Here is a 23,773-nt window from a genome sequence, read left to right on the forward strand (position 1 = left end):
AACCTTCCTCAGCTCCACCTGCCTTAACTAGGAATTCCCTAAAGTCCAGTCTTGGTTTTCTTAAGGCCATTATCAGCCCATCTCAGCCTTAGGCTCTGGAGAGACAATACGATCAGAAGCATCATTTGAGAGTGATTTGTATAAAGCCGTGGGAGTGCAGGAGATTGCCACCCCATTTCCTCCACTTGCGTGCGGCAGCCTCGCAGCCTCTCCGGCTGGAAACACCAGGGGCTCCTTTATCTTTGATGCCTCCCTCTCCCTTATCTCCCCGTGCAAGACCACATCGCCTTTGGCATTGCTTCACACCCTTCCTGTCTTCCGGCAGCTGCCTCAATATTATTATTTCTTGCCTGAAACATTGCAGTAACTTCTTAATACGCTTCCTTGCCCTGCTGGGAACCACTACTCCAGCCTTCAAAACACCTTATTTCCCCATCTTCCTTCCAGGATTCTATGCTCCAATGGATAGGGATGGAAGGAGGGGGCAAGAGAAGGTCTGGAAGACCCTTGGCCGTAAGGAATAGATGCCTCACTTATAGCTTGTAAGCCGACAATCCAAAGAGGGAGAGAAGGAACTATGAAGAACTCTATTTCATGGAAAATCGCAATAAATTCTAACGCAGGAAGTCCAGTGTTTTGTGTCAAAGGGAACTTCCATAGCAATAACCCTGGACAGAGGGTCATGCATGTTATGGCTTTAATTGCATCTCAGTGTAATAAACCATTCTGCAGAGTTTTTACGTGCTAGGAATTCTGAGGGGTAAACGGCTACAGAGCCGGGAGTAGGCAAATCAGAAGCTGAGAGAAACTTGCTCAGAGCTGGGACAGAAGTGGAATTGAGTATCCAAGGGTCCGGCTGAGGAGGTGGAGCCCAGCATGCCGTGAGACTTTGGCTCCAGTCCTCCTGGAGTAGGAGGGTGGGAATGCCAGAACAGAGGATCAGCACCCCACGAAGCAAACAAAGACTCTTCATTCTTTTCTCATAAATTTGGAAATCCAAAAGAACCCACTGCATATTAGCCGCTGCTTGGCGCTTTCATATGACATTCCATTTCAGTTTCCGGACAAACGAGCAAGTTAGGCACTGTTCTTATAACCATTTTGCAGAGGAAGAAGCAGAGGCTCTTGAGAACTGGAGGGATTTATGAAAGTTTGCTGAGGTCGGACATGACAGACCCAGGATTTGAATCCAGGATTTCTGACCCCACAATGTTTTCTTGGTTAAAACATAGGATAAGAGAGGGCCTTAAGTGCTTCCACAGAACTCAGGGGCATGCGTGGGAACAGAAGTCACTGAGCCACCTCCAAATCCTGACTCTAACTAGTTAAGGCTCCCTGGAAAACCAGGGAGAACCTGGAACAAGGCTCCCAAAGGCTCTCCCTTAGAGTGATGCAATGTCTGTGATAGATGTAGGACTATGACAGAATGGGTAAGCAGAAGGGCCCCAGACCACAGCGCAGGTGGCCCAATTAGCCTCATAGGTGGTACCCAAGGAGTGGGCTTTCAGGAGTAATAGGGTCTGTTGGGTAGCAGTACGAGGGAGGAGACCATGCATACCTGACATTATATACAGGACTGGTTACAGAATTTGCAGAGTCCTCTGCAAAATGAAAATGTGGCCTCTTGTTCAGGATTACTAAGAATTTCAAAATGGTGGCAGCAGGGAATGAAACCAAGCATGGGGACCTTCTAAGCCTGGGACTCCTGGCTGCCATTTTATATATATATATATATTTTGGTCGAGAGGAGGAGTGTTGAAAGGGAGAGGTGCCAGGCAGAACCAAGATTCTGACTTCCCCCAATTCATTCCAAATAGCTGAATTATAATAAACACCATGCTGCAAGTAGGTTCTATGTTCCAAGCACATGACTATATTATTACTCCTACTTTCCCACATGGGAACTATGAGGTTGCAAGAGGCTATAAGACCCACAGCCAGCTGGAGGAAAGTCACCATTCAAACCCAGGTTTCTGGACTCCAAAGCTCTCCCTTCTTCTGCACATTTTCTCCACCTTCAAACCCTGCATAAAATGGAGATTTTAGGAGCTTCGAGCAGGGAAGATGAAAGTTCCATACTAGATCAGCGTTTCTCAAACTCCGGCCCTACATATATATCACTTTCAAATTTTAGTGATATTTTCAATTCATCTATGCTGTCATTTACTTAGTATTTTTCTTCCATTAATTCACTTAAAAATGCTTAGCCTCATTATAAAATACAGTAACTGAAATTGTGTTTGGTATGCTACTATACATTTTTTCGAATACACATGAAAATAAAAAACACTCCCACCTATTCCACTTCTATAAGTTTATCTTATGAATATGTTGTGAAAGGACATCCATTGTGACATTGTTATGATGGCATATAATTGGAAACAACCTGTCCCTCAACAGAAAACTGGTTATGTGAAGAAAAACTATATAGCCATAAACAAAGAAGGAGGAAGCTCTCTATGCCCAGAGAAGGAACTAGTGTCAAGAGAAAGAGCAAGGTGCAGAATTGTATACCAAATGGTGTGTGCCTAAAAGGGGAGGAGGTCTACATTTGCACATGCCTAAAATCTCTTCTGAGAGAAGAATGCCAACACACTAATGCAAATGGTTCTTATCGGGTAGGAAGAGTTTGGCCATGATGGGAAGAAAATTGTCCACATTTATTAATTCTTAAAAAATATTTTGTTTATTTATTTGAGAGAGAGAGGAGCAGAAGGGAGAGGGACAAGCAGACTCTGAGCTGAGCACGGAGCCCGACACGAGGCTTGATTGCATGTCCCTGAGATAATGACCTGAGCTGAAATCAAGAGAAGAGTTGGACACTTAACTGACTGAGCCACCCAGCCGCTCCCACCACATTTGTTAATTTTGAACTATGTGAATGTATTATTTATCCAAAAAAATTAAATGAATTAAAATAATACAACAGTTATTATGATAGAAATGTTCATCTACATACTGCCTAAAATCATCTTGTGAGCCATCGATGGTATGTGTTCAACTCTGCACCCCAGTGCTCACATGCGTGGGTGTGCACGGTCAAGCAGGTGAAAGTCCTGGATAAGGTAGGCCAACCCTAGAGATAAGAAGGAAGTGGAAGAAGCCTATCATTAAGAACGGCTCTTTAGACTTATTATCTGCTCACGGAGTCCATGTTGCTGACTACCCCGAAGCCCAGAAAAGAATCTGAGCCCCCAAGAAAAGGGGCTGTGTCCTTTTATGAAGAATGCATGAGCTATGTCTGCTTTGGCAGATGAGCTGTGACCAGATGAGAAAAAGGAGTGAAATAAGGACCTTCCAGTATCTTCTCATCTCAGTGAAGAGTTCTGAGGAAAGAGATGTGAACACCAGCCAGGTCAGGATGGGAGACCTGGATGACAGACAATGGAAGATAGAAGAGGATGTGTGCAAATACGTTCTGAATTAGAAAGTTGGTGCCAATCTCCCACAATGGTCAACAGAGAGATTACTCAGGTCTCTGTGTGAGTCGTTGAGTCAAGAACCATCTGACACAAGAGTTGGTTGCACTTCTGTTAATGCAGCCTACAATTTCATTTGGCAACCACATGATTCTGTTGACTCATATTGAGTTTAAAGTCAACCCAAATGCTTAGGTTTTTTCCAAGACATTGTTCTTAAGTGTGGTCTTCTACCCATCTCTGGACAGTTGAGTTCTTTCTTTTTTAAAGATTTATGTATTTATTTGAGAGAGCGCACACGGGGGATGGGGCAGAGTGAGAGGTAAAGAATCTCAAGCAGATTCCCTGCTGAACATGGGACTCGATCCCACCACCCTGAGATCATGACCTGAGCTGGAATCAAGAGTTGGTCACCTAACCGACTGAGCTACCCAAGCACTCCTGGACAGTTGCGTTCTTAAACTCCAGAGTAAATCTTTACATTTATTCCTATCAAATTTCATCTTGTGTAAATCAGTGTAAGTCAGGCAATATTTTAATCTGGATTCTGTTATTTTACATGTTAACTCTCTCTCTCCAAGGTTTGAGTCATTTGCAAATCTGATGCAAGTTTTTTACTAAAAGGTTAAAGAAACAAGTTGTCATTGATACTTCAAGAAGGCTCTATGGGCATAATATTTAGCCAGATAAATCATGTAAATTGTTTTGTCTTAGAAATACCTTGGCCAAATATATTTCTGATATTTGTCTATGGCACTTTTCCACTAATTAGGAAAGTCTTCTCAAAAAAGGGAGAGTTTGCTTTCACCTGACTTTCTTTATAAGCTCAGGCTAGTTCCTAAAGGTCCCAGCTCCCTTTTTGTTTTTAAGTGCCTCTGTTTAATAATCTATATTTTAGAATTCTTTCCAAGGATCAGCTGGTAAATCTTTGATGTTGTTTTTAGAATTCACACCTTTTGGAAATCTAGAACCACACTTACCCATCCATCCTAGCTTTCTAGGATCTATCCTGGTCTTTGCCATGTTTCAGTTGGTGACAAGGTTTTAGGGATCATATTTGCAAAATCTTTTGGTTCCTGGGATTTAGTGAATCTGAAATTGATAACTGGAATTTATTTAAAGCAGCTATCAGCTTTCTCACTGTCCTTTGTCTGGGTCTTCATTCTCTGTGTAACTCAGGAACGAAGTAGAAGCTGAGGAGTTCTTTTTCTCTTTGATATCTGTTAACGTGATGCCATCTGCACCAAGCAGTGACCCTCCCTGCTCTTCCTCAGACACCAAGGAGCTCTTTGTGTTGTCCCTAGTATTTTTTGCAGCCTCAGCTCACTCTGGGTTTCAGCTTCCTGTGCTCTTTGCACAGCATTTAGACTTGTCTTTGGCCAAGAGCCATGTCCTCCATCACTTGTGCATGTCTAGCCTCTGAGAGAGTTCCCCAGTGGAGTCTCAGTGCCTCTCCATTTCTCTTATCACTGGGATCCCTGATTACTATGTGGTTATGTTTGTTTCTGAGCATCTCCCATCTCTCAGTACAATTGATTGTTTTAGAGTCTTGGGCCATGTATGCACATCTATTTTTTGTTTTTTATTTGCCCAGTCTCTCTTTTTTTGACATACAACAAAACTAACTAGAGCAAACCTAAGCCAACACTGACATTTATTATAAGGGCCTATCAATGTCTCCTAGGGGCTAAAGGCAGGAATTTGAGGGGGGCTCAGGAAATCCTGGAATCAGTGGCTGGAAAGTCACTGGGTTTCACTGTCTCTGACTGTTGTCTCTGATTCTCACTGGGCATCTGCTTCATTCTTTTTCTATGCAGACTGGTTTCCTCTGCTTTCCTGGACCTCATAGCAGAACATCATAGACCCACAGCTATTAAGTTCACATGTCTGTGTCCAGCTCCCCAAAGAGAAGAGCCTGCTATCTCTCAGTCTTAAATTCCAATCCACAGGAGATGGAACCTAACTGGTCCGGTTTGTCAGACACCCACTACAATCCAACCAGCCAGAAATCACGTTGTTCAAATGTGGCCACAGGGCCTACTCTCCTGCTATGGATTAGATGGGGCAGTTCCTAGAGAAGCAGGGGGAGGAACACAACCTAATAAGTGTCTACTCTTTACTCACTCATTCATTCAGCAAATATTTATCATACGTCCAGATGCTGTTTTAGTTGTTAGGGACACTACAGGGAAAGCAAGAGAACCTTTAAAAATTCTACTCTGCTAAATGCAAGGTACATTTCTAACTCTTCTGTACATCCCCATTGTTTGTATTATGACATGGTCCATTTCTACTTCTTCTATATTAGTAACTGTCTTGTTTAGAGTGGAATTTTCCCTTGGATACCCACTGACTTGGAATCTGCATGGTTGGGGGTAATATGCTGAGGAAACACAAAATGAATTATCCCTTCCTAGAGAGAAAGGCCCTGGAGTATTAAGCCTGTCCAAGGAAAATACAAACCACATCTCTCTGGCTTTGTGGCTAGATCACATTTGCTGGATGGGTTCTATGGGGAGAAGACACTGGATTGAAAAAGCCAATTGCATTCAGTTGGGCCTCACCTAATCAGACAGGTCCTTTAAAAGAGAATCTAGTGGTCAGAGATTCAATGAAGCAGACACCCTCTCTCGATTTCTGCCTTGAGGAAGCAAGGATCATGTGTTCTACAGCTGCAGTCCTGCCAATAACATGAGGGAGTTTGGAAGAACATCCTTCCCCAGTCAAGCCTTCAGATAAGAATGCAGCCTGGCCTACACCCTGATCTCAGCTTTGTGAGGCCCTGAGCAGAGGACCCAGCTAAGTCATGCCCACACTCTACACCCATGAAAACTGTGAGAGAGTAAATGTGTGTTATTTCAAGCCACTAAATTTGTTATGCAGCAATAGAAAACTAATATGATGGTAGATTAGACAGGACTATCTTATGATGTGTTCTTGGAGAAGGAAGACTTTTCACACTGAGGCTTTCAACTAGCATTTCTGGACAATGGGATCCATGCTGGGTATTCTGTATGCTCTCTGTGAAATCCAGGCGAAGTTTATACATAATACATGAGGTCTCCCTGCCCACTTCCTGGCTGTCAGCCAGGTGCCCCTCTGTTAGAATGTTTAAAACTATAACAGAAAATCCCCTTCAAGTGACTTGAACAACAAATATATTAATTACCTCACTGAACAAGAAGGAGCTTACCAACATCATTGAAGATCCAGGGTTTGTTTTGTTTTGTTTTAGTTCTCCATCTCCTTTTCCTCAAGATTCTGGCTTGTACAATCTCAGCTGGCTTTCCTCATGGTCACAAGAAAGCTGCCACTTGGGGCGCCTGGGTGGCTCAGTCGTTAAGCATCTGCCTTCGGCTCAGGTCATGGTCCCAGGGTCCTGGGATCGAGCCCCGCATCGGGCTCCCTGCTCCGCGGGAAGCCTGCTTCTCCCTCTCCCACTCCCCCTGCTTGTGTTCCCTCTCTCGCTGTGTCTCTCTCTGTCAAATAAATAAATAAAATCTTTAAAAAAAAAAAAAAAGAAAGAAAGCTGCCACTGTTCTAGGCACATCTTCACAGTACTGTCTAGGCGAGAAACAACAACTGGTTCTTCCCATGTGACTTTTTATTATTATTATTATTCTTAGTGAGAGGGGAAAAAAATCTTTCCCAGAAACCCTTCATAGACTTCCCCTAATGTCTTATTAACCAGAACCGTATCTCAGGCTTGTGTCTAAACCACTCCCTGGGACAGTGTTGGGGGCTTACCTTCCCTGAAGCACATGGCTTCAGGAGAGCAGAGACTTGAACAAAAGTGGGGTTCTACCAAAAGGAAGAAGGGGAATGAAGAGCAGCTGAAAAGGCAGGCCATCCACTAACAGTATCAATAACTGTTGTAATTAAAGATGATAGTAATGATTGTCTCCAGAATGGGCCACAGAAACAATCTCACAGATGATATGCAGTTACAAATTGGGACAAACACCATGACCCGTGGCACCTGTCTGGCTCAGTCGGTAGAACATGCAACTCTTGATCTCAGGGTCGTGAGCTCAGACCCCACATTGGGTGTATAGCTTACTTAAAAAACAAAGAAACAAAGACAAAACCACACCATGACCAGAGAGAACTGATGGCTGTGAGAGACATCGTAGGATGATCATAGCGAGGTCATGGTCAAGAAAGGTCATTCAGAGGAAGTGAAAGATGAATAAGAACCAGCAGGCAGAGAGTTGGGGGAAGAACATTCCAGGCAGAGGGAACGGGCCTGGCTCATTGGAGAACCCAGGAAGGAAATGGGGCTGGGGGAGAGGATGGGAGGAGGAAAAATGGCACAGAAAGGGCATGCGGCAGCCTGCGGAGTCCTGTCTGCAGCATGAGACGGAGTCTGCTTTGTCTTCTAAGAGCAACCCGAAGGCACTTGAAGGTTTCAAAACAGGCGCGTGATCCAACTTGTGTTTTAAAACCCCAGTCTGGCTGCAGGATGCAGAACGGACAGAGGGAATGAGGCGGGTGAGGAGTGACAGTGGCTTGGCAACCAGAGGGTGGAGGAGAAGAGGACAGAGCTGAGTATGACAGCATGGCTGGCGTTCTGGGTCTACAAGGTTGGGGTAGTCCCAGGACCTTCCCCCGGAAGTGTACGGTCTGTTTGAGGGGCTAAGATGCACCTGCACACACAGAACTCTACTTTGGGGGAGAGTGACCAAGCGCCCCATGGGAGAAGAAGGCGAGATCACAGTTTGGGGGCTTTCAGGTGAGCCCGATTTCCCGGTGGCTTCTGAAGGGGGGTGATCTTGGAGCATGCACTGTGCAAGGTGGGTTCGAAGGTGCAGACATGAAAAAGGCAGCCCAGGGGGAGGAAGCAGCTTGGGCCAAAGCAAAGAGGCAGGAAATGCAGACGTACAGGGAGGGGAACAGGGAATAGAGTTTGCAGGGCTTTGTGGAGGGACAGTCTGGAAAATAAGGCTAGAAAAGCCATGGGGGTCAGCTCAAGGACAGTTCTATGTGGCCAGTTAGGACGATAAAATAAAAAAATAAGGAACAACAGCAGCAGTTTAAATAAAAATCTAGCTTAGCTCCAAGACCACTTGGTTTTCCTAGGAATAGTCAGCATGCTAATCAAGTTTTGATTACTCATTCACTGGATGGAGTCACAGTATCGCTTTCTAGCATCACTGTCACCTGTGGGTCATTTGCCAATGATTTCTAAATTCTTTTTGGGACAGCCCTTCACCATTTATTGAGTATTGGTTCTGGGGATCCTAGAATGAGAAGACGTGGGCCCGGCTCTCAGGGGATCTAAGAGTTGAGCAGATGAAGAAATAAATTGCCACAAATACAACCCAAGCGGTAGGGAAGAGGTGGCCCAAAGGAGGGAAAAAGTCTCCCTAGTGGCTGGAGCGTGGTGCTAGGTTTCAGAGAGGCGGGGACATTTCCCTGGGCCTTAAGGATGTGGAGGGGTTTGCCAGGCAAAGAAGCAAGGTGGGAAGGGCTTCCAAACACAGGGGATGGATGATCTGTGTAGACACACGCGAGCCTTCTGGATTCTCACATCTTCGGGCCTACAAGCCCTATGGCATCATATCTGCCTCCTAATTTTGACATTTGCAGGACATTGGTCGCCTCTGAGCTGCCTAAGTGTTCATAAAAGTTATCTCAGTTCCAGATGGACACCCAAGACCATCCTGTATCAGCAATGTGTTAATTGCTCATTTTACCTCCAGATTAAAAAAAAAAAAAAAAAAAAAAAAAAAAACCTCTATCCAGATAGTCTATGAGGTAATGAGAAAGTGAGCAGGGAATTCATGTAAGACTGGAAAGAACTAGCCTCTCCTCCAACACCCTCACTTAATGAGTGTGTGGAAATGGAGGCCCAAGAAGGCGCATCCACCTGCCAAGGTTGCCCTGAGCCTGGGGGCAGAGACCTGACCAAAAGCTGCCCCAAAGCGGAGGTGAGGGGGTGGGGGGGGTTGATGTCAGAGGACAGCTGGGTGACAGAGCAGAAGCGTTTTGGGGAAGTGACCCATCTCAGGCAGCATCTGATGTACTTCCTCCCCCCACACTCCTCCCCCCAGCCGCCCGCCCTCTCTGTCTCTTTCCTTTTCCCTCACATGGTAGGGTTGTGCGTCAGTTGCCAAAAGGTGGGGACATTTCCTGAGCCTTTGCAACACTGAGAAGTTGTCTTAAGGGAGGTTGGACCCCACTCTGAGCATCACGCTTGGAAAGTGCAGGCCCAGCTGGGCACAGCCCTGCCGAGGGAGACACCTGTTCGCCCTCCCCCTGGGTCCTGGCAGCCTCCCGGCCCCCAAGCGTGCGCCTGACCATGTCCCTGGCCGAGGCCATCAGCCTCTGGAATGAAGGGGTGCTGGCAGCCGACAAGAAGGACTGGAAGGGAGCCCTGGATGCCTTCACTGCGGTCCAGGACCCCCACTCCAGGATTTGCTTCAACATCGGCTGCATGCAGACAATCCTGGAAAACATGCCTGAGGCAGAGAAGGTGAGTGGCGGTGCCTCTCCCCGGAGCCTCCTCCTCTATGCCTTTGTCATTAGTGGGTCTCCACCCAGGCTGCGCTTTAGAAACCTCTCAGGAGCTTTCAAAGAACAAAAGTTGCCCAGGCCCCACCCCCAGGGATCCTGATTGAATCGGCTTGGGGAGGGGCCTGAGCAGCCCTCGGTTTTTACAAGCTCCCCAGGTGGTTCTGGGGACACTGTCTGGGAACCAGGCGCTCTTTTCTTCTCCATCTATTCAATTCAAATCATTCTGGAATCATTCTTTAGCACCTTTATGAAGACTCCCCTCATTATGCTTTCTTCTATGAACTCCTGCTGGCTACAGGATCTCCATCTCACTGCTGCACACCTATTAGAAAGCCCCTTTTGGGTCTTTCGGGGAAATTTCCTATGCTTGAGCTTTGCCTGCCCTAGCGATCAAGAGGAGGCACTTTAAGAAAAATAGGTTTCCTCTCATGGGACAATGCGGATCAATTAGGCAGGGCACTTTTTTTTAGGATTCTGTGGCTGGCACAAGGAAGTCATACCGTGATTGATTAATGATGTCTGTCAAGGGCACACTGTGGGGTGTCTCGGCATCTCTTTCAAATATTTTCTCTCTCTCATAGTCCCTAGTATGGGGCTGAGCCCTCTCCGTGATCACTTTTTGGATGGGTGAGGGTAAGCCGGACAGGGTTTGGAGTTTGGGAGCAGAAGATCAAAGATCAGATCCCAGCTCTGTCTGTCTCTGGACCTGGGTCTCTGGCAAGTCACGAAGACTTTTGGCCCTCAGTTTCCTGAGGGGGACAAACATCATGAGGGTGAGGTGAGGCACCAACTAGTAGATGCTGTGTCAGTTCACACCACTGTGTAGATGTCAGTTCTTATTCCCCCCTCGTGACTGCCAGTCTCCGCAAGGGGGTGTGGACAGATGACTGACTCCCCAGCATCCTGGCCGTGGCCGTGACCAGCCAGTGAGCAAAGACAGAAGAGAGAAGCCACTTGGAATACGGTCCAAGCAGGTGGTCCATGTCGGGCCCCAGGGTGGGCAGACGGGAGCAGGCGAGGGCCTCACGTCTGGCGGGAGGAGGACTGCAGTCCCCACCTCCCCCCAGAGGCGGAGCGAACAGCACCCCAGATTCCGGGGGCTGCTGGACACAGAGTGCACACTGTCGGGAGGGAGAGATGGGCCAAGCACGGCAGCCAGTCTGGGCACAGCTTTGCCGTCGCCTCCCTCGAGCTGTGAGAGATTTGTCCTCACGTTCCTCTACTTCTGGCTCTCAGTCACTGAGCCTTTCGTTGGTTCCCTGCATCAGGCCTTACTGCCGGCATTTTATATGCGTTCTGGTTATTATTCTAATTGCATGATATTCATTTACTAAATCAATATAATACTGTATATAGCATTTTAATTGTTTTCCTGTGTCGTTCGTTACTTTCATGATTTTAATCCGGTCAGTAATCTTGAAAGGCAGGTACTAACCCCTCCCTCTTACAGAGGTGCCTGACCTCTGAGTCTCTTGTCACCTTCAAGACACCCATCCTTCTCGTGCCCCTTTTTGCCTCTCCCTCTGGGCTTATCTCGCCTTCTTCACTGCCTGGCTCCTGGACCACGTCTGGACCCTTCTCTCCACAGGCCTTCACGAAAAGCATTAACCGAGACAAGCACTTGGCGGTGGCCTACTTCCAAAGAGGGATGCTCTATTACCACATGGAGAAGTAAGCGATCCAGCGTTGCGCAAGCTGGGGAAGTTTGGAGAGAAGCCCGGAACGGGGTCTTGCTGGTGCTAGGCTTGGTGTTTGTGAAGTATCTTTCCAGCTTCTGTTGGGAAGTGTGACTGACCTTCTCTGGGCGGGGGCGGGGCGGGGGGGGGGGTTATGCAATAAGTCAGCACGAGGCAGAAGCCCTCCCCAGGGAAGGAGAGAGGGAAGGCAGACCTGCCACCCAGTTAGAAATTAGTGGGGTCATAGCACACAGAGAGCCTACGGAACCACCACAGGCCTTCCCTTCAGCTGGTGTGGGGCCTCCCCAGCATCCCTGATGGGTCATAGCTTGGACAGTGCCAGTTGTCAACATTTTGGCCTTCAAGGGAACACCCGTGAGGGTCTTCTGCTGGAAAGAGTGAGCTATCACACTATGAGGATTAGCAGGAAACCACATCAAGACCGTCCTTCATTCCTACAGGATGTGTTTTCAAAAGGCTGCTTTAATCCATTCGGTAAAATATAATTTAGACACCAGAATGAAAACTACAACCTATTAACATTCTATGTATGAGGATATACCAATCCAGATAAATAAGTGGCATATATATTAATACGGAAAAAAGTTCATAGTAGATGTTAAATTTAAAACACAGATTTCAAAACAGTGTGTATAACACAATCCCATTTCTGTTTCACAGACTGGTCTGGAAGGCCACAGGCCAAAACGTTGCCAGTAGTTCTTTCTGGGTGGTGATGTTATAGGGATTTCAATTGTCCTCCATCAGCCGATCTGTATTTTCTGGTGTGTTTACAGTCAACATGAAATCATTAGTAAAAAAAACAAAGAAATAGAAAATGAAAGTAAATCTCAATTCCCACTCCTCGCCCACCCCCCCCAATACCCCGAAAAGAGACATACAAATAACAAAGGAAAAATATGCTAAGCATTGATTTAAAATGTCTTAGGGGATGGCAAACTTCCCTTTGTAGAAATGGTTCCATTAGTGGGCACAAGTTCTAGGGAAGGAGAATTTGGCTCAGCCTAAAGAAAAACTTTCAAACAGTGAAAATGGTGGTGGGGGCATGGTGTGGGTGGTGTTGTGTGTGTGTGTGTGTGTGTGAGAGAGAGAGAGAGAGAATGAGAGAGCATGAGCAGCGGGGCGTTGAAGGAGCAGAGGGGAGATGGCAGAGAGCATCTGGGCACCGGGGAGGGACAAGACTCTCATCCTGTGCAGTCTTGAGAGGCTTGGATCCCAGGGTCTAGTCAGAAACAGCCTGGAAAGCTGCTGAGCTCAGCTGTTGCTAGGGACAACCACAAGAAGCTCAGAGGACTTGCAGGATGTAGATGCAATCACCTGAACGAGGAAGGGCAGGAATGAAGTCTTCCCAGAGAAAACCCACAGACACAGAGGCTGTCTAGGGAGAGAAAGCCAGGGATCGCGGGAAGCTATATACAAGCATTTACCTTGTGGTGGCGTCCTGCCTCTCTCTCCCTTCTTAACATTATTCTCCTTCTCCTTCCCCCTTCCCTCATCGTTACATTCTCCAGATGGATGGAATATGCAGGGAGGCCTGAGCACCAAACCTCCAGCTGATCTTAAATCTCAAAAGACAAGCTCTAAGGCCATCCTTTAGTTAGCTCTAACAGCCTGTGATGGGGGGAAACAACTGACGAAGACGGAAGGCTCCTAGAAGACATTTCTACAGAAAAAGGCCCACAAGTCCCAGAACCTGAAAGGCTCAGATTTTGAACGAAGCAGACAGATCTTAGAATGATCTAGGAATGAGACCTAGGATTCAACTGGATTGTGGTTGATAATAGTTAAATCTGAGAGAAAAATCTACCAAAGCTCATCTTCAACTCAGCAACTGTCTATTGAGGGAATAATATAAATGAGGCACCATTCTCGACTCTGAACTGCCTAGTTGTCTCTTGCTCATCCATACGCATTTGTGTCCCCACCTGCCAAGGCTCTGCTCTTTCTTTTCCCCTTTAGTCACAACAGCAGTGGTTGGGTTTTTTTTGGGTTTTTTTCAGACTTATTTTGTTTGAGAGAGAGTGAGCATGTGTGCAAGAGCACGGGGAGGGGCAGAGGGAGAGAGAGGATCTCAAGCAGACTCCCCACTGAGTGCAGAGCTCCACTCGGGGCTCAGTCCCAGGACCCTGAGATCATGACCTGAGCCAAAATCAAGAGAGGAGTCAGACGCTTCACGGACTGAGCCACCCAGGGGCCCCAGCCGTGGTTGTTTAATGGCAAAATGTATGGGCAGTCTTTCCAGAAGGAGCACACACAAGCACATACACCCTTCTACGTACAATTTCAGGGGGTTCAGTGTCCACTGAAAATCCATACATGAGCCCTGAGGGATCTCACCCTCTCCCATAGCATTGACCCCCACCTGTAGCCAACCAGCTGCTAAGTCTCTCCCTGGTATCAACCCAGAATGTCTCTTTTCCCAAACCTTGTCAAGTTGACCTCTCATATTCTTAAATCCACCCATTTTTCTCCACCAGCCCTGCCCTGGTCTAGACCCTCCTTTTCACCAGCACTATTGAAATCACTTCCAAACTGCTTTTCCAGTCCCCAGTCTTATCTTATTCCAGAGTGAGCTTCTTTAAAAAAAAAACAAAAAAAAAAAATGTGATCCACTTAAGAACTTCCAGTGGATCCCAGGACTATAGGATAGAGTTCCCTGGGCTGTTCCTATGTGGTCCAGCAGCTGACGACCCGCTCACTCATCCTCCATGCATTTGCCCTAGGGCGGCGACCACTCTCTTCTGTGCCTTTTAAAATAATCCATCTACTCTGTGACAGGTGTTGGCTTATGTATTTGTCTCCTTGACTACTCTGTTTCTTCAGAGAAGAAATCTTTAGTTATTCACTATTATATTTCTTTTTTTTTTTTTTTTCTTAAGATTTTATTTATTTATTTGAGAGAGAGAGAGAATGAGAGAGAGCACGAGAGGGAAGAGGGTCAGAGGGAGAAGCAGACTCCCCGCTGAGCGGGGAGCCCGATGCGGGACTCGATCCCGGGACCCCAGGATCATGACCTGAGCCGAAGGCAGTCGCTTAACCAACTGAGCCACCCAGGCGCCCTCACTCTTATATTTCTGTGTCTAATCTAGTAGTTAATAAGTGCTCATTGAATTAATTAAACAAATTAAACAAAAGCGAGCAAAATACGCCCTCTACTTGAAGGAACTTACAAATTAAAAGGGGGAAACAGGTCACAAATGCTAGGAACTTGCTAGGAGAGATTATTTTGAAATAAGTGCCGTTGGGGATGCAGGAAGATTACTTCCTAATGAGGGGGCTAGGGATCCCTCCGGATCGCAGTGGGGCTTGTTTAGGGTGATGATGTGCTGCGTGCTTTTCCTCTCAGCTCCCCGCTTCACGTGCTGTTGTGCGGCGCTCCCATCACTGTGAAGTTCCACGGGACAAAGTTCTGGTGCATTTCTGAGAAGGCAGGTGGGGCCTCAGTGCTGACTAAGACGGACTCTCACCTGTGTGACCCAGCCTTGTCCTCTGAAAGGGGAAGGGAGCTCTACGTGGTGGCCGTTCCGATTCTGGGCCTTAGGAGTCTTAGGGCCAGGAGAGGATCGGCAAACCCTCTAGACGGACCTGGCCCACGGAGGCAACACGGCAAAGCCTCTCTCTGCTGTCTTTGCAACAGCAAAGGGCCTGAGCCCCAGGCCCGTCTTGGAGGGGTCTGACATTTTGACTTCCTTCAGCTTGCCAGAACTTTCCAGTGTCCTGGACACAGGCTCGTGAGCAGCAGGATTCTGGACTGCGGGGGCACTGGTGGGGCAGGAACAATCGACAGCAGTGATTACTGAGAAACCTCTACAGGGAGTACTGCAGAGATGGGGATTATACACCCTCTGGGGCTCAGAGCCCTTACCTGGAGGAATGGGGGCTCTGGGTCCAGGGCAGCCAGGGGGTCCAGGGCGTGTGTGGGGGCAAGTGTCACGGGGGTGGGGGGCGTGGTATGTGAAGAAAGCACTCCCACCCCTGCCCAGCAGAACCCGCAGGAAGCTGCCAGCATCCCGGCCTCCTAGGGGAGGCTGTGGGCTCCAAATGGCACCATAGAGAACTTTCGGAGAAGGGCTGGAGGGTGGCGGGGGCTGCCGCTGCACAGCCCACCCGCACGCCGCCCCGGCTGAATGCGACTTGGGAATCTCACACTGAGCTTATTCAGAGCCTGTACAATGGGGAGCAGAGCTGTGTGTCAAAGCCGATGCCCCGGGGGTGCAGCTCCAGGTAAACAAGGGAGGGGGCAGAAGGCGGTCAGGGCAATGCTTTAAATCAGACATTTAGCAGGGGGCCCCCCCCACCCCGTTTCTTAACACAAAGTGAGCACTTTGAATAATTCCTCAACTCTTTCTCTCTCCCTCCCAGGGGGTCCAGATCTTTAGAACCTGATGGAGGGGAAAATTCTGAGGATTTTGTTAGGCTGGCTCATTACCAGGTAGATACAGGCAGTGTTACTTCGTAGCTAAAATTCACCTGCTCAGCCAGCGGGCCAGGGAGGAGGCCACATGTGAGGGCGAATGCTGACATGTGAGGGTGAATGCTGACTGTGCTCCGAGCCTGGCCTCTGAGGACCTTCGGCTACCTCCCGGGCAGGCGGTGGAACACAGTGGAAATCGCATCTGCCCGAGGAACGGGACACCTGCGTTTCCGTCTGCCCCTCCTTCTGGGCTCTGTGAATCGGAGTCAAGTCACCCAATCTCCCAGCTTAGAAAGGAGGAACGGTGATGCCTACTCTCTCCCCCTTCTCGGCAGTGTCTGTAAGCACAGGTAAATGACTTGACGTGTTTCTTGCTCCTTAAGGAGCGGCCCACATGTTCTTAACAGGTTTTACAATCGTCTGTCTTAACAACAAGGATGTGGTTAGAGAAAGCCACTCTCCTGTTTCAGATCCAGCCTGTCTTCTTCCATCACTGCTAAAGCAACTGACTTCACAGCAACGGTGACAGAACAGCTAGCTTCTGCCCCAGCCGCCCTGGGCACGCGTTCTCAGGGTGGTCAGGCCAGCCCACCCTGCTGGTCAGCCCGTTGAGATCGCGCTTCCAGCTGCGACGACGACCGTGGGGTTTTATCTCCAGATAATACCTAATTCACTGTAGGGTGTTATGCACATAATAAATGATTGGTGTATGAATTTAGTCGCCAGAATTTTAGAGCTAAAATAATAAAAATAATAGTAAATTACTGTGTGTGCCAAGCACAGTCCTGAGCACCTGGACGCTTCATCTCACTTAGTTCTTACAGCCCCAGGAGGCATGTGCTACCATTTACTCTCTAGTTGTAAAGATGAGGAAACAGGCACAGACAAATTCAGTAACTTTCTCTCTGTCACCAGATCGGACGTGGCAGAGCTAGGACTCAGGTCCAGGGGTTTTGACTCCAGAAATTAGATCTGGGACCACATACTAGCGACTGCCTCCTATTATGGGCTCCTCAAACGCGATATGCTCCTCGTATGTGATACGCTCCTGTTATTGACATGGAACCTGAGGCCAGGAAAGTACTTTGCCAGGGTTTCCCGGTGAAGAGCAGAGCTGGTGGATCTGGTCCCCTTCTCTCGGCCCCCTGTCCTGGGGTGCAGGCGTGCACCGCCAGCCCGTGTCCAAATTCCAGGCTTGCCTCCAAGAGAAGCTGCACGTGGCAGCTCTAGGTCAGCCAGTGGCCTCGGCACCTCCATTTCTGTGGCCCAGGTGGAACCACGGCCAGACAGCGAAATGTGTTCCTGCCGCGCCAGGGAGCTGAGGAGGTGGGGGCAGCTTGATTTTCGAGTGTCCCACCCCCTGCAGCCCAGCAGCAGCTCTCTACTCTCCCACCAGGGCCTCTGTGGAGGTCAAGGGCGGGCCCAGGAGACCTGGCCCAGGTCCTGCCCACATCCCAGCCCCATGTGTGTCACGAAGCCAGCGACAGCAGCCCTGTACACCTTGCCCCAGCCGGCACAATGCCAATCCAACAAAGCAAAAGGGCAGTGCCAGGAGCAGTGTTAGAGATGCCATCTGGCTTAATTGGTGGTTTCTTTCTTCTGTTTTGCAAAGTGTGTGGAGGGGGAGGGCGGGGAGGAGGCGAAGAAGACCATGAAACCAAGAGCAGAGTTGGACTCAAAAGAAGCCGAAGCAGGGGCGCCTGGGAGGTTCAGTCGGTTAAACAACTGCCTTCGGCTCAGGTCATGATCCTGGAGTCCCGGGATCGGGTCCCACATCGGGCTCCCTGCTCAGCAGGGAGTCTGCTTCTCCTTCTGACCCTCCTCCCTCTCATGTTCTTTGTCTCTCATTCTTTCTCTCTCAAATAAATAAATAAAATCTTTAAAAGAAGAAGAAGAAGAAGAAGCCGAAGGAGAAAGCTCCGGGAAGGAGGGTGCTGTCCTCGGCTCTGGAAGGGTTCCCCGGAGCTGGGTCGGGCTAGCCTGGCCTGACGGTGGGGAGCAAGGAGTGAGCAGTGCTCCAAATCGCTCCACAGGGCCTTGGGGGCAGCAGGTGCTGGCTCAGCTGGGAGCTCTCAGGAGAGGACGAGAGCTCTACTGGGAAGTGAAGTCAGAAAGGTAGGAGTTCGAGGCTGTCCACAGAAAGTACCCGTGATGGCCTGAGTCTGGGGGGTGGAACCCCAGGGGCGCTGGGTTGCACGCTCCTCCGCCCCGGGTGCCGCTCACACGGAGTACGATAGAGTACTGGGGCTCAGCCTTGGCAAAGAGCCAGAGCAGGCCAAAAGGGATCGGAAGGCTTCTTGTCTCAGTAAGACAGGTCGGGGAAGGGAAGCACATTCTATCCCGCATTTGCACCTCTCTGCCCTGGCCTGTGGTCTCATCGCCCTCTATCCCGCAGATACGATGCAGCTATTAAAGACCTTAAAGAGGCCTTGACTCAGCTTCGAGGGAACCAGCTGATAGACTACAAGATCCTGGGACTACAGTTCAAGCTGTTTGCCTGTGAGGTAAGGAGGAAGGGCCCAGCCGGGGCAGGAACGCACGGAGGCTGAGGGGACAGCTGACCTTTCGGATGCACAGCGATCTGCTGACACCTCTGGGAGCTTGGAAAAGGCTCCTGTGCCTCAGGACTCAGAGTTCCCCTTAAGAAAAGACTCAGATCAATAACTACAGGCTCATTCCAGAGTCTGCAGTTCCTGGGGGCATGCATTTTATTTATTTCAGGGTTCAAAGGACCGCTTGGAAATGAGCCTGTTGGGCTCTCTGAAGGGAGGCTGGACCCGACTGTGCTGGCCTGTGAAAGTATTCATAATGACTTGCATAGTTCCGGTTGACAAGCTATTTGCTCAGCATTATACTAACAAATCCAAAATCATGGGTTCACCATCCATGCCAGACCCGCCGTAACCCTGCTCCATTCCTAGTTACAGACCACGCTCTTTGCTATTCACTTCGTGTGCTTGGTTGATACCCAAAGAAAGAGTGAGGGTAATTTGGCACCATTCTGTCCTCCCTAGTTCAAAGAACAGCTCAAAGCACACATTTAGGGAAGGTTTCCATAGAAGGATAACTGACTTTCTCTATTACCAAAAGGGAGAAGCATGACTGGCGCTGACTTCACAGGCTTGTGGGCTTTTTCCAACCAACACTCCCCATCCCCCCTCCTAAGCTCCAAATATACACCACTAGCTTGAAAAACGAAAAGCCCTGCAAATATCATGGATCTTTATTTAGAAGAATTGCTGATAAAAAGGTCCCCTTGCTTTAGTTTCTCAGGCAGGAGAAAGTCAAGCGTTCCCAGGGTTGCTCAGGGCTAATAATAGAGTCCACAGCTGCCCAGGCCCCTGGGGACAAGTGCCCCCATCCAGCCCTGCAGCGGGCTAGCAACTTGCTTCACTTCTCACTGTCCCGGGAAATGAGGCTTTGGGAATTTCAGGGGACTGGTTGACATTTGGCCAGCTTCTAGAGAGAGGTTTCTCGACCATGCCACTACTGATATGCTGGACTAGATAACTTTTTGTTATAGGGGACTGTTCTGTGCACCCCAGATGCCCGTAGCAACCCCCCCCAGCCACATGACAACCTATAATATCTCTAGACATTGCCAGTCACCCCCACCCCCACAGCGAGAACCACTTACACAGACTAAAGGGTTGTGGGGACCAAGTAGCTCTAGAAAAAGGATCATAAAACATTGGCACCCAAGCACAATCCCATGGGAGAAATTTTCCCCTGTGGTTGGAGTTGAACTGACTCGGGGACGGGAAATACTGGCTTTCTGGGCCTCTCTGCAGGTGAAGCTGGGGTTTTCACGGTCTAAGGCCCTAAGGGCCCCATGAGACCCTCAGTCATTTTCCTACGTATAACGCCACCCCTCTCTTCCCCCCAGGGTACAACCCTGGCTTCTGAGAAATCACACCATCCTTTTTGAAGAGTCTTAGGCTTTTCCAGTCATGGAGTCACAAAAGCCTGTTGTGGGAAAAGGTCTTAAGAAAAGGGAGCAGAGAACCCAACAGGAATGTTTAAGGACCTGAGTTCTCCTTCCTTCCTGTGCACGTGGCCAGGGCTGGGCCGGGCCGACCAAGCATGCACGCAAAAGGCTCAGAAACAGCCTGGGAAGGGAATCTAGAGCTCTGCTTCTGGGCTTGCTCCTGTGCCGTCACCCAGCACCAGCCACTCACTCCACGGAACCACAGTCCTGCCACGTGTCTGTACTTGCCTTGATAAACTATTCTTTTTATCTGGCTGGGGCCCTGAACCAAATTGTGGATGTAGGTGGCAGACTATTATAATAGAGAAGAAGTGTATCGGTTATCCATTGTCGAATACCAAATTACTCTAAAATGCAGTGGCTTAAAATAATACCATTTATTATCTCACATATTCTGGGGTCAGGAATCCAAAAGTGGCTTAGCTGGGGGGTTCTGGCTTACAGGCTCTCAAGGGCTTGTACTCAAGATGTCAGCCCGGGCTGCCATCATCTGAAAGCTTGACTGGGGCTGGGGAGTCTACTTCTAAGCTGATTTATGGGTCTGGCAAGGTAGTGTTACTTGTTGGCCGGAGGCCTCCGTTCTTTGCCACATGAAGCTCTCCATAATACTGTCTGAGTCTTGTCAGGACATGGCAGCTGGCTTCCCCAGAGAACCTAATGATCCAAGAAAAAGTAATACAGAGGACCAAGGTGTTTTATAACTTAGCCTCAAATGCCACAGCCCCTCATTTCCATAACATCTTATTGGCTATCCATGTCAGCTCCATTGGATGTGGGAGGGAACAGGGGGGTGAGGGCCAAGGAGTGAGAATCACTGGGGGCCATCTTGGAAGCTGGCTGCCACAACAGCAGAGACTTTAGAATCAGGCAGACAGGTATCAAATCCCAGCCAAACACTTAGCTGTTGTGTGATCGTAGGTGAGTTATATGTCATTTCTGAGCCTCAGACTCCTCATCATCTGTAGAAGGACTGAGTACTTACCTCATACACACTCGTTAATAACTCCATGTATTTTATGATGTCAGGCAGCAGAGGTCCAGGGGTCCACAAGACAAGGTGTCAGCACCCAGAAGCTCACGGTTACGGGTAATATGAGGTGGGAGGGTCATGACAAGGCAATTGCAATGGAAACACCATGGAAGCACAGAAGTGAGGCCTCAGCTTACCTGGTAGGGGCTGGGGGTTAGAGATCATGCAGATAAAGTGGCCCATAATAGGTGGCCAGTGGGCGGCCTCGGTGAGGCTGTGGATGAGGAAGACAATGAGAACGACAGTGACACCACCTCCAACAGGCAGCACCGATTTCCAGGAGCACACCGTCCTTCATAGTTTTAGCCTTTCGATTATAAACACAAAGCGTCCCCAGACGGCTTTCTTCTGCAAAAGTCTTCCCTGAAACCATGCAGGCGGCCCTTGGGGGATGAAAGCCCTTCTTTGCTCGCCTGCCCAGCAAGCCCCAACACAGTATGGCAAGTAACAGTCGTGGTAGTAGTAAATACGTGTTGAATACCCGCCCTGTGCCAAGCAAACCCCAACTTGGTGCTTGATGTGAATTATTTCATTTATTTCTTAGAACAATCTGGAAGCAGGCAACGGTTCCTGCCACCATTTTACAGTGAAGCTGAGGCCACCTATTAGACAGAGCCCAGGGATCCCCATGCCCTTCACCCCTGCAGTGCACAGCCTCCACCAGGGAGAGAAAGCCAACAACCCCCTTCCCTACTAGGCCTCAGCTGACCAACTGTATCTCTTCTCTGAGGTTCTGGAGAAGCAGCCCCACACACCCGGGGCATCAGGCTGTGACTCCTATAACTTACATCTGAGAAAAACTTGCAGCAGCTCCAGGCTATTCAGCTCATTCTCCACACAGGGTGCTGGGGCCCCTGCACTGTTGTGAGAAAGAAGGAAAGTCAACCCTTTTTGTTAGCTGTCATCCTGATCTTCTTCCGCTCACCATTGCCTTCCCATCTTTGCTTGAGAATCTTTTTACTTCACTTAGTCAAGTCATTTGTGTGTGTGTGTGTGTGTGTGTGTGTTTTATCTTGCCGATGCATCCAAAAGATTATTTGATTCTCTGAATAAGTTGTAAGGCATAATGATAAAGCAGACGCTCATGAACCTACCACCCAACTCGAGACCTGGGAAATCGTGATTCTTGACGAATGTGCTGTTCTCGCTTGTCCCCGGGGAAGTGCTGGCCTGGGTTTGTGCCGAGTCCCTTTCTAGCCTCACTGCACCTTGGCCCGCAGAGTTTCCTCCTGCCCCTGGAACTGTACCATGGTCTCGTTACCTGTAACCATGCTCCAGGCAAGGTTCTGCTGCGGCTGCCGGTGCAGGCTGAGGCATCTGGAACCTTCTCTCCCCCCACCCTGCACCTGTCTGGTCTTTCAGCCGAGGCTCGGTGGCAGCCAACACAAGAGTTTTTGTCCCCTCCTGACCTATTCGGTTGTTGAAAGAATAACGCACATGATGTTGGATTTCTGCATCACGTGATGTTTTCCTAACGCCGTGTGCGCTGGGCGTAACTTGGTAACGCGATTGATGATGTTACATTTGAGATATTCCCGGGAAAGCTGAGGAAGGGAGGGATGTCAGCGGGCAACGTCCCAGGAGCAGACAGGCGAGCGCTTCCCTGGTGCCTAGATCTGGAGCAGCCTCAAGTTTTGTGTTGTGGCCTGTGCTTTTCTAGGTGTTATATAATGTTGCTTTCATGTACGCCAAGAAGGAGGAGTGGAAACAGGCAGAAGAACACTTAGCTTTGGCTATGAGCATGAAGTCTGAGCCGAGACATACTAAAATTGACAAAGCCATGGAATGTGTTTGGGTGAGTGCGCTGATGATGGGGGCGGCCAGAGGGTCCCTGCTGGAGTTCTCTTTGTTTCGGTGGATTGAGAAACGGTGGACGTGGTGCTTATACTTTCTCCAAGCTCTGGGTAACACCGATTCTGGGGTATAGTTCCATGTTCGGATCTTGAGTCTGACAGTGCTGAGTCCAGGGGCCTCTGTGGTGGCGCTGGGAGGGTGCAGGGAGCAGGGCACCGGAGGCTGGATCCCAGCACGGGGCGGCGGGGGGGTGTGTGTGTGGCAGAGGCTGTGCCTGCTTGCCCACCTCAGAGTCCTCGCCGCCAGCCCCAGGATGGCACTGTCGCCGGCCTTGCTTGGACCCCGGCCACCTCGTGGTCGTGGTGCCACCTGTGCTGAGTGCCCGCCCTGCCTGAGCCACGTGGAGAGGGGGAGGGGCAGCCCCCTAGGGAGTAACAGGGACAGCTGTCCACACAGCCTCTCAGGGTAAGGCAATATTGAAACCAAGTATTCCCACCTTAGACCTTTGGAAATAATCACAAGTGCAGTCTTTGCACATGTAGAAAACCTGCTTTTGTGAGGTCATCTCAGTGAACCTTTGCATCCATTCAGAGAGGGAGGCGGGACGCGCATCATGACCCCCGTTTTGCAGGTAAGAAAACGCCATGCCCTGTGTGTTACAGAAACAGAAGCTGTATGAGCCAGTGGTGATCCCTGTGGGCAGGCTGTTTCGGCCAAACGAGAGGCAAGTGGCTCAGCTGGCCAAGAAGGATTACTTGGGCAAGGCGACAGTAAGTGGGCTCCGTCAGCTTCCCCGGAGGCTCCTATGTGGGCCCTGCGTGGACGAGGGTGGGGACCGACTCTGGGGACGGGGGCACCCCCCCCTTGCGGTGCTGTCCTGGGACGGCAGCCCGGGACTGTTGGCAGCGTGGAGCT

General features: G+C 49.3%; 1 protein-coding gene across 2 annotated transcripts in view; it reads left to right on the top strand.

The window, feature by feature from the left end:
- The first annotated feature begins 9,503 nt into the window (after window positions 1-9,503).
- NCF2 (neutrophil cytosolic factor 2) overlaps window positions 9,504-23,773 on the top strand; it is a 29,605-nt gene continuing 15,335 nt past the window's right edge. The window contains exons 1-6 of one of the 2 annotated variants that reach the window (XM_025877558.2): window positions 9,504-9,894; window positions 11,524-11,606; window positions 16,223-16,396; window positions 18,442-18,550; window positions 22,725-22,859; window positions 23,521-23,628. In XM_025877558.2, the coding sequence (XP_025733343.1) occupies window positions 9,721-9,894; window positions 11,524-11,606; window positions 16,223-16,396; window positions 18,442-18,550; window positions 22,725-22,859; window positions 23,521-23,628 (783 nt within the window). In that variant the 5' untranslated portion in view covers window positions 9,504-9,720. The remainder of the gene's footprint in view (window positions 9,895-11,523; window positions 11,607-16,222; window positions 16,397-18,441; window positions 18,551-22,724; window positions 22,860-23,520; window positions 23,629-23,773) is intronic. The other variant, XM_025877559.2, reaches the window with a different exon arrangement.

The sequence above is a fragment of the Callorhinus ursinus genome, unplaced genomic scaffold (genome assembly GCF_003265705.2).
Source record: "Callorhinus ursinus isolate GAN/ISIS: 27379988/994484 unplaced genomic scaffold, GSC_fseal_2.0 scaffold13, whole genome shotgun sequence".
NCBI lineage: Eukaryota > Metazoa > Chordata > Mammalia > Carnivora > Otariidae > Callorhinus > Callorhinus ursinus.